The sequence below is a fragment of the Podarcis filfolensis genome (assembly GCF_964270895.1).
Source record: "Podarcis filfolensis genome assembly, chromosome: 7".
Classification (NCBI taxonomy): domain Eukaryota; kingdom Metazoa; phylum Chordata; class Lepidosauria; order Squamata; family Lacertidae; genus Podarcis; species Podarcis filfolensis.
In genome coordinates, this window is record NC_139603.1 from 58186084 (window position 1) to 58201735 (window position 15652).

At 40.8% G+C, this 15652-nt stretch overlaps 1 protein-coding gene across 4 annotated transcripts in view; it reads right to left on the reverse strand.

Moving 5' to 3' along the window:
• The window catches only part of SLCO5A1 (solute carrier organic anion transporter family member 5A1), a 63141-nt gene that overhangs the window by 11590 nt on the left and 35899 nt on the right, over window positions 1–15652 (reverse strand). For all 4 annotated transcript variants that reach the window (XM_083623250.1, XM_083623252.1, XM_083623253.1 and 1 more), the window contains 2 exons: window positions 13354–13518; window positions 9324–9522 (listed from right to left, as the gene is read on the reverse strand). In XM_083623250.1, the coding sequence (XP_083479376.1) occupies window positions 9324–9522; window positions 13354–13518 (364 nt within the window). The remainder of the gene's footprint in view (window positions 1–9323; window positions 9523–13353; window positions 13519–15652) is intronic.

Genomic DNA, 15652 nt, shown 5'->3' on the forward strand with positions numbered 1-15652 from the left:
CAGTTACTTTCTGCAAAGATACTAAAATATTCACCAACTCATCCTTGAGCTGCATTTCAAATCTGTAGCATGTAGATTACAGTCCCCCAGACCAATACAAATGAAACAGACACAAAGTCCAAAATATTAATACATTTAATTTGCTGTGCCTTAAAGGAGCCTACATAACGAAGGAGGCAGAAAAAACTGAATTGTTGCTGTGATTGATCTTCGCTTCAAATTACTGATCAAGGTGAAGAGAGAAGGAACTGAAGCTGTTGAGCCTGGCACTTTAAGAAGTGGAGTAATGACTGATTTCTGGCTGCCATTTGGAACATTTTGTGAACTCCTTCAGGCTTGTCATATAGCAGTCAGATACAGCTGCAGCCAGCACAAACAACAACGTGAATGTATCCAGCTTGTAAACAACAGACCCCTCACTAATGAATTTACTCGTGAACAACTCACTGTTGCCACTGCTCTTTTTATTTTTCCATTTATACTCAACGCAATGAAGACTAGCCTGTTTGTCTGATATAAGAATGATCCTTTTGGATCAAATGAAGGGCCACTAGCTCTATCATCCTATTCCAAAAGTGTCCAGACTAAGGGTTTGGGGAATCCTGCAAACAGGACTCAAAAGCTTCTTGGGCTCTTCTATCCCCCTGGCCCCATCTTCCTCACTGTAGAAAAATATTCTTACTTGGCATTCAATGCTAATGCATGTTTTAATCCCCCATCTTTCTTTAATTACCTGTATTTCTCATTTGAACATAGGTTTGAATACTCTGCATTTGAATACTCAAGCACTTCATCTTGATTTACAATTTATTGTACCTTTTGTGCTTCAGTTATTAACAATAATGCATTAAAAACTTAATAAAAATACTTTTAGATCAATGAAGGGCAACAAAGGATTGCCAATGTCTGTCCCACACACATACACACACACAACAGGAACTGAAATGCAGAGGCACGGGAACCTGAATGTTCCAATTGAATATCATAACCAATGTCTACTTTCTCCACAGCATAGATAATATTATAAACCTCTAACTACGCCCCTACTTAGCTGTCTAAAAAACAACCTTCAGGCACAATGGTCTAGCTCCCAATATCTATCCTAAGATATAATACACAGAAAGTCCTGGAGTTTTCAGATGATAATGGGAAATTGTGGCATATCAACGTAGGACTGAGTGTCTCAACATAAATTTACAGAATATCCTTTCAGCCTTTCAGTAGTTTCCCAACTTTTGCAACCAAGTGCAAAATCTAAGAGTAAGAAACACAAAGGAATATTAATGTTTTTCCCAAGCTGAAAGCTGTGTTTTTACACTGAACCATCAAAACTGTAGTTACCCTTCCTATTACACTGGCATCATAGTTTTAGGATACATACTGCTGCCGAAAAGCAAATCTTTTTGTAGCATTTGTTTATGTCAGAAGGTTTTAAAGAGAAGGTTCTGCTTCTGGTCCTGTGCATAAGAAATAAATACATTTACTAGAATTTATAGAGCACCTACAGCTGTGTTACAGCTGTGAAAGGAGAAACAAGACCCTTCTCTTAAGAGTTTAAAACCTAAAACAGAGGATTAAAAAGGATATGATAGGCAAATGTGAAAACATGTGAATATGAGAATGTAAGAGCGCTGCTGGAGCAGACCATCCAGCCCAGTACCCTGTTTCCAACTGTGGCTAGACAAGGAAGCCCACAAGCAGGACATGAAGGTCACAGCATCATTTCTCTGACTCCAGGACTAACTTGTGGCACAGCTCCCCTTCTCTCTCCAGCATCCCCTTTGAATGGGTGGGTGCAGGGAATTGGGGAACTGGTTGGTGTCCTTTTAGTCCCCTTTAAGCTCCTTATCTTCCTAGCTGCCTGATTTATATTTATACCCAGGCATGGCACTGTGGCAATACATTAATTATACATGAGTGACAAATGCCCTTTAAACATTTCCCTGTACCAGGGATTAGGATCGGTTTCCAGTCTGGAGACCATAGGCCTAAATAAATTCTTTCTTCACATATACTTTGGGACCTGTAAATCCGAACAGCAGCACTCACTCCCAATGTCCCTGGGATCTCAATGTCACTGATTATTATGGTGTTTATATTTCCTGCTCCCTGTTGTTCCTGTTGCTAGTCACATGCTACACCCTGATGGCTCCTCCAGGTGCCTCAGAATTGGAAAAGCCTGCAGGAACTCAGGAGCTGTGGCATTAGTTAGCAGCTATCTTGACAATGCATGCCCCATAAGGTTGCAGGCTTCTGTCCCTCCACTTACCCCACCCTCTCTCTGAGTGTCCTAGTGCCTGCAGAATTTTGCTGAACACTTCTGTTTTCACACTGTTTCTAATTTGGTGGAACCTACCATACAAGACCTGGATGTCAATGACTGCCTGGTCTCCAACATCCCAAAGTCTGTGAATCAAAGATGGGGCCTAGTGATGTCACGAGGTGGCTAACTCCTGAGTGGGAGGAAAGGCCAGCAAAGGGGCACCCCGCCGCCCTGCGGAGGCTTTGCGCAGCCGTCCCGAAGCTGGAACAGCGAGACGGAGGGCTGCGCAGCGCCCCGTCTCGCTGTTTTGGCTTCGGGCTGCTGCCTGCTATCCGCAAGCCTTCTGAGCCCGGCAGGAACTCCCGCGGGCTCCGCAGGCTTGCGGAGAGCTGCCCGAAGCCCAGGGTGCACAGCGCCGCGCTCCCCGGGCTTCGGGCTGCAGGCAGCTGTCCGCAAGCCTGCGGAGCCTGGCGGGAGTCTGCGGAGCCTGGCACACCGACCCCTCTCACTCTCCAGGCTTCAGCGAAAGCCTGCATTCGCTCCATAGGACGCACACACTTTCCCCCTTCTACGTCCTATAGAGCGAAAAATGCGGTAATTTCTAATCCCTTGCCTTACCTGAACTGTAAACCCTTCAATAATGTGGCCGTCTGTGAGAATCCTGCTTAGCAACTACATGCTTCTTTACTTCCAGAAATAACAAGCAAGTCCATTGACTAATATTGGCCACAAAAATGCCTTTTTAATAAAACTACCATTAGAGGAAAGCACATACTAGACTTTCCCCTTGACCTAACACAACAAGCCATTTCTCAAAAGATGCAGTAGAAATTGAGAAATCTTTCTAGGGGGAAATACATTTCAGCACGGCCTTTGAAAGAAAAACACAAACAACAGCTGTCAACATGCCAGAGTCAAACTTCAAATCAGTTTATTGAACCGTTTTATAACTACAAGCCATAAAACCTTATTTCCCCTGATTTCTCATTATTATAGCAGAATGTGTTCCAGCCAACTCACCATTAGCATATAGGCACAATTATGGCCTCATAATGCAAATGATATACATTAAGATATATTACTGAGGATAAAGTCTGAATATCAAAATGTATTGCTACTCATAGAATTATAGAGTTGGAGGAGATTTTGCGCAGCCTAGCTAATAAAACTCCCTGCTTGGTACAGGAAATCCAGAATTAGAGCATCCCCAACAAAAGGCTATCCAGTCTCTGCTTAAAGGCCTCGAGCAAAAGTGAGTCTACTGTCTCTCAAGGTCAGAGGTCCTCAAACTTTTTAAACAGGGGGCCAGTTCACTGTCCCTCAGACACTGTTGGTGGCCGGGCTATAGTTTGAAAAAAAATATGAACAAATTCCTATGCACACTGCACATATTGTATTTGTGGTGCACAAAAAACAGGAAAAACAAAACAATATTTACAATATACTTTAAAGGCATTGAACATGGTGACATCATGGGCACTAGCCAATTTGCTCTGTTCTGCCAGAAATGTAAGAATCTCCTTCTGCAGAACGTGAACATTTTCAACAAGATATATTTGGATTAAATGCAGTGCAGTTGCTCTAAGGGTGAAGACACTGGAAGAGACAGCACAGGCAGGGCATAGCCATCAGGACTAGTAGCTGTTGATAGTCCAATCCAGCAACTTCCACAGTTTAACTTGGTGCAGTGTGCATGTGGTTTCCGTGGGCTTAGAAGTATGTGGTGATGGGGGGGCACTTGTGTTACACGCAGGTCTTTGGAGAATAAATTCTGATTGCAAGAAATGGTCAAAGGAGGAACAAAGAAGGGGAGGGCGGATGAGAGGTGTGTGTAAGGGGGGCAGGAGAGGAATGACAGGGTCCACTTAAAGGGAGAGGCTCTTGGAGATTTCTGAAACCCCAACTGTTGGGAGACAAGGGAAGTGACCGGGGAAGGGGACCTCCCTGCCACTTGGCCACAGGCGAAGGCAAAGTCTGCAAGCACTGCTGACCAGAAGGAGAAGCTACAATGGAAGTAGCAGCCCTCGCTGGGATCCCACAGAGAATCTGTGGCATCGGCGTGGGCACTGGCTGTTGCCGGTCAACACTGGCTCTGCTCTGCCAGAGGCAGGCAACGGCCAGCACGAGTCTCTTTCCCCTCAGCGCAAGCAGGTGAAACTCACAGGTTAAGGCTCAGTCACCATCACCGCCCTCAGAGTCCAGGTGACTTTGGCTTGGGGATTTGCAGGAAAGGAAGTGGGTCTCCATGAGGAGATTTCACCCCTCCCATTGCAAGAATCTGCTGATTTTCCAGAGAGGAGGGGGCGGATTGTGCTTGCTACTAATTCCGCTCCAGCCTCACTTCAAAAGGGAGACTGAGTGTTATCTCTGTGTAGATAAGGTCGCTGCAGAAAGCAGCTGTAACACTCAGTGCAGCCCAGCGTCTCCATTTGTATATAGTTTGTATAGTACAGTAGCTGTAGTGAATAAAAGAATATATTCTTTTTTTTAATGATATTTTATTAAAGTTTCAAAAAAAAGATTACAACGGTAATAAGAAAATAGAAAAAAGAAAGCAAATACAAAATACAGAATAGAAAAAAAAGAAAAAAAAGAACGGTTAAAAATAAGTCCATCTTTCAATGTCTTGCCTTTCATTTACTTTCCCTGACCTCCTCACACCTCCCTTTTTTGTATTCCATTTCGAATGGTTAATTCAGCAAATCCTTTCCCTCTTTGTTTTTATCTTAGTTCTTTATCTTAACATATTATAACCTTATATTTTCATCTATTAACAAGTCATTTTTACATACTCCTTTTTAACATTGTTGCTAAAACCGCTTCATTTCATTCCGACATCCTTTTAACATTCATTAATTTTGCAGTGTTTCTGTAAATAGTCCTTAAATCTCTTCCAATCTTCTTCCACCGACTCTTCTCCCTGGTCTCGGATTCTGCCAGTCATTTCCGCCAATTCCATATAGTCCATCACTTTCATCTGCCATTCTTCCAGAGTGGGTAAATCTTGTGTCTTCCAATACTTTGCAATAAGTATTCTTGCTGCTGTTGTGGCGTACATAAAAAAAGTTCTATCCTTCTTTAACACCAATTGGCCGACCATGCCCAGGAGAAAGGCCTCTGGTTTCTTCAAGAAGGTATATTTAAATACCTTTTTCATTTCATTATATATCATCTCCCAGAAAGCCTTAATCCTTGGGCACGTCCACCAAAGGTGAAAGAATGTACCTTCATTTTCTTTACATTTCCAACATTTATTATCGGGCAAATGGTAGATTTTTGCAAGCTTGACTGGTGTCATGTACCACCTATATATCATTTTCATAATATTCTCTCTTAAGGCATTACATGCCGTGAATTTCATACCTGTGGTCCACAACTGTTCCCAGTCAGCAAACATAATGTTATGTCCAACATCCTGTGCCCATTTAATCATAGCAGATTTAACCGTTTCATCCTGAGTATTCCATTTCAACAGCAAGTTATACATTCTTGAAAGTATCTTAGTTTTGGGATCTAGCAGTTCTGTTTCCAATTTTGATTTTTCCACCTGGAAGCCATTTTTTTTGTCCAAATTGTAGGCCTCCCTTATTTGATAATAATGAAGCCAATCTCGCACTTTATCTTTTAGTTTCTCAAAACTCTGCAATTTCAATTTGTCTCCTTCTTGTTCCAGAATTTCCCAATATTTCGGCCATTTGGCCTCCATATTGAGCTTTTTCTGGGCCTTCGCTTCCATCGGTGACAACCACCTTGGGGTTTTATTTTCAAGTAGGTCCTTATATCTTATCCAGACATTAAACAATGCTTTCCTGACAATATGGTTTTTAAATGCTTTGTGTGCTTTAACCTTGTCATGCCACAAATATGCATGCCACCCAAAAACGTTATTAAAACCTTCTAAATCCAAAATGTCTGTGTTCTCAAGAAGCAGCCATTCTTTCAACCAGCAGAATGCTGCTGATTCATAATAGAGTTTAAGGTCTGGCAGGGCAAATCCACCTCTTTCCTTTACATTAGTTAGTATTTTAAATTTTATTCTGGGCTTCTTGCCCTGCCAAACAAATCTAGAAATATCTCTCTGCCACTTCTTGAAACAGTCCATTTTGTCCAAAATTTGCAATGATTGAAACAAAAATAACATTCTTGGCAATACATTCATCTTTATAACAGCAATTCGACCTAACAAGGAAAGCTTCAAATTTGACCATATTTCTAGATCCTTTTTCACTTCTGACCAACATTTCTCATAATTGTCTTTAAATAAATTTAAGTTCTTAGCGGTCATATTAACCCCCAGGTATTTTACTTTCTTAACCAATGTTAAACCTGTCTCCTTCTGAAACCTCTCTTTCTCAATCGGTGTTAAGTTTTTCTCAAGAACCTTAGTTTTTAACTTGTTCAACTTAAATCCTGCCACATGACCAAATTCTTGAATCAATTCTAATACACTTTTAGTACTAGATTCTGGCTCCTGTAACGTCAGAACTAAGTCATCTGCAAAAGCTTTCAATTTGTACTGTTTGGCTCCGACCTGTATACCTTTAATCAAACGGTCCCTTCTGATCATATTTAGCAAAACCTCCAGGGCCGAAATAAAGAGCAATGGGGAAATTGGGCAGCCTTGTTGTGTCCCTTTCTCTATCTTAAATTCCTCTGTCACCACATTGTTAACAATTAGTTTGGCCTTTTGTTCTGAGTAAATTGCACCTATACCGTTTTCAAAGCCTTGACCAACCCCCATCCCCTGAAGATTTTTCTTCATAAAACTCCAAGAAATATTGTCGAAAGCTTTCTCCGCATCTACAAATATTAAGACTGCTTTAGTATTAATATTCACTTGCAGTTTTTCCAAAATATTAATTATATTTCTCGTGTTGTCAGACAAGTGTCTACCCGGGAGAAAGCCAGCTTGGTCTTTATGTATCTCCTCCACTAATACTTTTTTTAATCTTTTAGCCAAAATGTCTGCAAAAATTTTGTAATCCACGTTAAGCAGGGATATGGGGCGGTAGTTCTTAAGTTGTGTCTTTTCAGACTCAGTTTTCGGTATAAGTGTAATATAAGCTTCCTTCCACGACTCTGGCGCTTTTTTCCCCTCCAAAATTTCATTACAAACCTCCTTTAGTGGTTGAATTATCCAATCTTTCAGAGATCTATAGTATTTTGAGGTTAAGCCATCCGGCCCTGGAGATTTGCCCAACTGCATATTCTGGATGGCACCTTCTACCTCCTGTTCTGTAATTTTATGGTTCAACATTAACTTGTTTTCTTGAGAGATTTTTTGTAGTCCATTTGTTTTTAGGAATTGGTCTATATCAAACTCTTTCTGTGGCCCTTGTGTATATAACTGTTTAAAATACCTCTGGAAACATTTTCTAATTTCCACTGGATTCTGAATATTCTTTCCTTCCACTTCCAAGTTAGTAATGGTGTTAAGTTTTTGTCTTTTTTTCATTTGCCAAGCTAACAGTTTTCCACATTTATTAGCCGATTCAAATGTCCTTTGTCTCATCTGTTTAATTTTCCATTCTATTTCCTGATTCATCATTTTCATATATTGGACTTGATATAACTTTATTTCTCTCAGAATCTCTTGTGACTTTGGTTTCGCTCTCAGTTTCTTCTCACCCTCTTTTATTTTTTCCAAAATTTTGTCTTTTTTCTCATTTTTTTCTCATTTTGAGTTCTCTTCTTTATTGCATTCTGTTGAATTAGAAACCCCCTCATAACCGCTTTGCGCTTTGCATATATTCTTCAGCGCTGTCGCCCGAGTGATTTATGCTCTGCTGTACTCTGCTGTGCACGACTGTCTTCTGGAAGTGAGTTTGGTGCTCACAGCTCTGAGTTGTGAGTCCACAGCACTTAGACCTGTTCCTGCAGAAGAAGGTCTCTGGAAGTGCTACCCCAGCTCGCCTGGCCCAGTCGGGGCTGAAGTGGTTGAGCCCAGTCGGTGGCACTGGCTCAAAGGCGAAGCTGACACTCCAGGTAATCTTAACTTTCTTAAGGCAGGCTGTAAATGCACAGGAAAGCGTGATGGCATAACGACTCCCCTTCTCTCCCGTTCCCTGCGATTTGACGGGGAACGGGAGAAGGAAAAGCAAAATGTGGCGCTCAAAACAAATGACTGTCGAGGGAGGGAATAGTTGAGTAAGAAACTGCCTTTGCGCAAGAAAGACGAAGGAAAGGAAACCGGGGAAAGAAAGGGAAGCGAGAGGAGCGGCTTTTCGGTTGAAACTGCCAGGAAGCAAAGTGGGGAGGGCGGGAAGTGCCAAGCGAACCAGGGAAAAGAGGCCGCTTAGTAAGGCGGTGGGAAGAAAGGAGCATGGAATGAGAGAAAACCTCAGGGTTCAGTCCACAACAGCCTCGCAGCTCCTGGGGCTCCTCTGTACCTTGTCAAGCTGGAGCAGCCTCTCTCCCGACCGATGAGGCCTCGCCTTCCCCAGCCCTCTGGACCCACGTGTTCCCTGGCACTGCCCACCATGTTCCTGTGCCACTAAAACTTTGGGCCAAGACCCATTAGATGGCGGCGGGTTCTGCAATTGCCGGGTGGGCCAGGTTCAGGACCCTGGCAGGCCGGATGTGGCCTGCGGACCGTAGTTTGAGGATGCCTGCTCTAGGTAATTGGTTCCACTGTCATACTAGTTTCTCCACTGTCAAACTGCTCTTATTAAGATGTTTCCCCTAATGTTCAAGCAGTTTCTATTCTCTGGCCCAGAGGTTAGGTCTTGGGTGTTTGTCCCAAATATCTAGCATTCTGAGTCAGATCTGTCTTATTGTAAGCCCAGAACAAGAGGCTATTTCTCCATTTTTCTGCCTTTGCTGAACATAGGCATGCACATACAGTCCACAAGGAATTGTAGGACCTCAGGCTGAAAAAGGTTCTCCACACCTGCACAAAAGCTTCAGATTGTGGTTATCTCTCTCCCTCTTCCCCCCCCCCAACTCTCTTTTGATTGCCACATTTAATGTCCTTATGAAATAAGGCAAGTTTACTACCATTATATAAGCAGGATAGCTTTGATGAAGGCATGAATTATTTAGAAAGCCAAAAGATACTTACCCGGTAGTATATGGTATGTTTATCCCCCCTAGATTAATGCTTTCGCATCCAACAATGAACAGTGTTGAAAAGCAGAGCAAAGACACACCACTGCAGATCATTGCCAGCTTTGCAGACTCTCTTGCACTGAGCTTGAGTTTTTTTATAATGTAGCCCCCCAAGACAATACCAACACCAGCGCTTGGAACAATGATCACACCTGATTAAAAGGAAAGAAAATGGTAAAATTAAAACACTTTCTATGCTACAAAGAATGAAAGAATAAAAGGGGGCGGGAAGAGAAAAACCTTCCCTACCAGTGTGGCTGTGAAATTTCTACACTATTTTTATGATAAAACACTTAATATCCCATCCTTAAATTCAAGCAGAACTCTCAGGGTGTCATGCAAAGACAAAACAATATGACCCCATTGCCTAAGGCTGGTTCTCACACCACCAGATGAGGTGATAACTGGGCAATTTCAAGATTGCCCCGCAAACAATGAATCTGCTTAAGATCAGCCTCAGAGGTCCTGTCTGTGGACTCACCATCCAGATCCATCAGAGTGGTCAGAACTAGAGACAGGCCATTTTGGTGGGGGCCCCCATATTTGTGGAATGCCCTCCCTAAAAAGGCGCGCGCACACATATCGTACTGGATTTTATGCAGACCTTTCAAGCAGTTTTTAATGAATATGTGTGCTGCTGTGCATGGTTTTAACCACTACTGCTTTAATGTATTCAGATTGATATTATTCGTGCATGAAGTATACGAAAAATTCTATAGTGATTTTTATTAGCATATGAAGCATATAATAAATTCTATAGTGTTGTATTTATGTACCAGAAGGGGGGGGCAATATACAAATTCTGAAGTAATAGTCTTCCATACAAAATTAAAAATCAGTGCATATAAAAAAACACACACCTAGATATGAAGGAGAGGGAATCTAAGTAGCCTAGCCTTCTCTGTGACATGCTACTTTTTTGGCAGGGTTTTTCTTCTTCATGGAGGAGCATTTCATCATATGTTCATCACCTTAAGTGAAAAGTAGTGCAGTCCAAAACCCAACTTAACCGTCACAGCAATTCTACATGAGAACTTCAGCAAAAAAGTGTCAGAATTTTCACTGCCCTTCAGTTATGTCAAAGGATTAATAAAAGCTTCCTTATGATTTTTCCAGAAGCAGCAGAAACAGCATAAATAGAGCTATTGTTAAATACAAGCAGAAATATTGCTTTGTTTTCATGCTAGGCTGGGAAGGGAAACAGGTCCAAGTGTTGTTAGAAAATATGTGAAATTCAAGAGAATTAAATTAAGATTCTAATTGGGTGATAATTCTTTATTTGGATACAAATGTGGTATAGATTGTAATTCATTTCCTTTTAGATGGGATTTCATGACTAAGGATTATTTTATGGAACTGTCTTGCTGATGCTAGATCTAGTTTTTGAAAAGTCTCAACAGAGAGAGAGAGAAAAAATAGGGGGGGGGAAATGCATCACGGCCTAAAATATTTATATCTATCTATTTATTGCAAGTGGCAAAGCAAAGTCAAAGTAAACACATGGAAGGATGGTAAATTAACTGGATCTGCAAATCAATTACTTCACAATAAGAAATTCTGTACTAGCAAGGTGTTGACTATATGGGAAACAAATAAGAGCCTGAGAAACCAAAGGGCCTACTTTTGGCCTGTTGTTGCATCTCTACAAAATCTCCTCAGAATTTGAGAGCTCCTTTCCCTTTGATCTCTTCCCTTCTACCAACTTCTTCCTTGACATTTGAACTTACAGTTATCCCTGCACGTGGAGTTCCTTCTATTTTAAACAAATATTTCATTATTTCTCATGACAATCAAGAATAAGAAACACTATAGTTATTGTGCAAAACTATAAACCAAATGTGCTAAACTCATTTGCTCCCTATATAGGCCCTTCTATTAATGAGCAACTGTACCACTAGAAATAAGTGGTAAACAATTTATAGACTCCAAGAAACAGATTAAAATCAAACTGACAAAACGGACTTTGTAAAGGCCACACGGGAAACAACACATATTCTTTTTGACTATGTACTGTATATGAAATGCAAAGCAATGCATTCTAAAAAGAGCACTTGGTTATGCCATGATTTGCTCAAAGAAGATTCCAAAGTTAAGCATGTGCTAAGCAAGAGTGTCACATGTCATTTTCAAATCTAGTATCTGATTGCTTGCTACTGTGTCACACATAAGTTACTTTCCAAAGACAGCTAAGAATGGATTCTGAATGTGTCAAAGATGCTACTGTATTAAGTGCCCCAAACCAAGAATAGTTTTGAGTCAGCAATATCCAGTTTCTGTCCTTGAGTTGGCGTCAAAAGGTTGCAGCAAAAAGTTTTCCAATATTGCAGAAAATAATAATATACAAATACCTATTATATGGTTTTCACAAGTGGTACTAGGCAATCTTAAACAAGGAAATAGACCCCACTGAGTAGAGTGAGGCTTAAATGTAAGGAAAAAATGGACAGAATTGGGCTGTGAGAAAGACCTTTTTCAAAAATCTAAGTTGATCCAAAAGTATACATCAACTAACCAGTTTCTGTCTCTCTCATTCTTGGGTTGGACATTAGCAATCTCTCATATCAAGCTTAAGGCTTGGTTTACCCTGACTTTATGAGTACACATCTAATACTAGGCAATGATACAATTAAGGCCCTTGGGTATGCCATAAAACACAGAAGCAACATTCGTTAAGAGCCTGAGTAGCTTCTGTACTAATCACATAGAATTACAAGACTGTCAATCAAAACAGCCTTTACTGTATTTTATGTTATAGAATGCACAACTTCCATACCCTGTGGAGGTGTCCATACAGGATTGTCTGCACCAATTTTCTTTATTTCTTTATTTGTACAAAACATCTCTTGGTTACTCCCCTTATACAAATTTATTAAAATATGGAACATTTCAACCAAGTTTCTCCTGCCCCGATAGGAATTCCATGTCAAGGTGCTTCCATTACTTCTCTTTATCTCTTCTAACTACACAGTTTTAACTACCCTTCCTAGACTTCTTCTTTGGCAGTAAATAGAAAGTGTTTTCCCATTCAAGGACTCTAGAGCAGCGAAGTCTTGCCAAGATGCAATTTACATTAGGCTATTTTAGTTTAGCTAAATGGGTCCTTTCTAAGTACATTTATAAACCTTGATAATTATGTTAGCTGGCTTTTTAAAGGAGGCTAAACTAATTCATATAGGATGATCTTGGGAAAGGGTTTAGTGTTTTCAGGTTGATTTTATGATGCAACCTTTTAAAAAATGAATTGTTTTAGCTATGTTTTATGCTGTCTCAATGATAAACTTGGTTTTAATATTTAATGTCTTTTGTAAGCTGTTTTGAGTACGTGGCCAAAAGATGGGAGGGTTTATAAGGCATATTATGATCGCCACCACTGGAACCCCCAAATTCAGAGCAACATCCATTTGATTCTCAGGTGCTGGAAGCAAACATTATGGAATAGCCTTGTTTCCAATTAACTCAGAGGCCTGCAAATAGTCACTGTTGGGAGAAAATAGATGGACCTTTGGGTTGATTCAGCTTGGCAATTGTAATGTTTTAATGCCTTTACATGGAAATTCATACAAGAGCTATATAGATTTAAATAACCATACTAATAGCTTCAGTTATTGCTGAGATGAAAAATGAGTAAAGATATGGACAGGCCATTTGACCAATGAATGACCTGCAAGCAAGAGAGTGAGACATGCTGAAAGAGCAGTAAAGTTCACTCTTAAGCAATCAATAGCAATCTAACAGGTCAGGACAACCTTTTGATGGTGCTGGCATTGCCAGAGCAATTTTATTTCCACATGAGAAAACATTATCATACTACAGACACGGCAAATTGCTCATATATAAACAATGGGTACCTATAAGGCCGAATAATTGCAAACTGTAAAACAAACAATTAAAAAGAGCATTGCTGAAACTTTTCTAATAGTTCTCTTTTGCCAGTCACAGAAGAATAATTCTTACAGGTTTCCTGACTGATGGCAATGCCTTACCAGTGTAGATGCTGGCATTAGAAGCTGGGATGCCAAACTGTGACTCGATGAACTTGGGGATGAAGGTAATAAAAGCAGTAACAATGGCACTCTCGGCTGTGTATGACAAACTCACAAAAAGGAATGTCATGTTGCTTAAGATCCTGACAGCTGCTCTTGGAAGTTCTACAAATGACACAAAAATAAAAATAGAAGTATGACTCATGAACTTTATATATACATAATGAATGGAAAACAAAAAGAAAATCAGCCTGCTTTGAACTGGATTTAAAGGAATGGTTACCCATCCAAGACCTCTTCCTGGGGGTTCCACAGTGTGAATACAAAATAATCTCAGCATATGTTAGGGCCTTTCCAACATTCCCAAGTGTGATTCCACAAGTAGAAGTCTTAGGAGTAAATAACTCAGTGACAGACCACCTGCCTCACAGGTAAAAGACTCCAGGTCCAATCTTTGGCATCTCACCCTAAACAGATCGGGTAGATGGTGATGGGAAAAATCTCTGTCAAAAATCCTGGAGAGACAGTCAGAGTGGACATACTGGACTAGACTGACTCAGCATAAGCTAGGATCAGATGTCCAAGTCTCAGGAATTGTAACTGTAGAACTAAATAAACAATCCCGTTTGGCAGGCCTTGGTTATAATGAACAGCAGGGTACAGCCCAACATTATATGGATTTCAAAAGTTCCTTTTGATATGACTCTGGTTGTACAGAAGCTACTGCAGTATGGCTCCTTCATATGTGGGTCAGGAAGTGGTTATAAATGAGCCCATGCTGCAGCTCATTCCTATCTGAACAATACTCCTGGAAATGGGGGCAAAGTTAGCCTACGGTAGAGGCAGGATGTGTGCTCATCATATTATCCAAGTGACATGGGAAGGGGTTCTGCTACTGTGGTTCCCACGCTACCATGAAAAAAGGAACTGAGTGTAGAGACAGGAAGAGCATAGTGAGGACCGCTCAGTATGCCTTATCTGAAATCCTCCAGTCCTCAACCTCATAGGGACATTTTGCAGGGCCGATGTTTCAGCAACTGTCTTACATTTAAAAGTGCCAAGAAGAAAGAGACCGGCCAAGCAGGCTATAAATGAGCAACACAGACCACAAGAGACGATAGGGGGAAACTACAACAGCAAACACCCTCCTCTGCAACCTCCACTACTTCTCTCCTCACCACAAACACAATCATATCCCTAACTTTTCATATCACTGCAATTGACATAATTGTTGGAAGCATTTCAATTTGCCAGAGAGAACAATCCTCTTCCTGAGCACTGTTCTACCAACACCCGACCCCTGAGCCTCTTGTGGGGACATAAGAGGGAGGAGAGGGGAGATCATTCCACTTTGCAGCATAGCCTGACCATTTTCAGGTCAACTTGGCCAAACAGCCAATAAGGGTGATTTCTCCCCCAACGTTTGTAATGAATACTTTTAATAGGGGCCAAGGAGAAGCATTACAGCAAGCCCTGGGGAATTAAAGTGGAGGTGGATGCAGCAATTTTTCATTTAAAATAATGAAGACATATAGCAGTCACTGCAAAAATTCAGCAGAATGCTACTCTGCAACTTTTCCTGACACACAGTCATTTAGAGGACAATGCTGAAAGTCTTATTTCCAGAAGACTTGCTCAGATTTGAACTACGCAAAAGAGAATGGTTGAGGAACTGCATCACAAAGTTTAGATGTGAAGAAAGCCAAAACTAAAAAAATGGCATGAAGCACATTTTCTTATAGCCAATTAAATCTGCTGAATTGCTAACTGAGCAATTATGACACTGCAATGTCAAAGAAAAAGGTGACATTTTCAAAGGTGAATATGAAACTGTACTGATATGCCAAGAAATGATGGTGCAGTTTAATGACAATGCCACAACTAGGTCACCAAATGGTGCTAGAATTATATTACAGGCCACAAAAGGTTGGGGGGGGGGGAGTTAATACTACAGGTCGGTCACATTGGAAACCAACTATAAAGCAAGCCCAGATTTTAAAGCAACTTCAAACCAACCATGGTTGAAAATCCTGGTTTCTTTGGATTTCCCTGCTCAAAGACTAGTTATTTAGCGACTTCATGATTTAATTGTGACTCATACAAAAGGAAGGAGTGAAGAGGTTGTATGCACTGGCAAAAAGCTTATTCATACATTGTTGAGCCACTATTGGATGACCCTAAATCAGCCTCTATGTACCCCTTTGTGTCTTATTTTCTGCCCCATATGCTTATGGGCTTTGAATGCCCAATAAGAGTAGTTTAAATAGGATATTATATATATTATTTCTGTTCCTAGTAC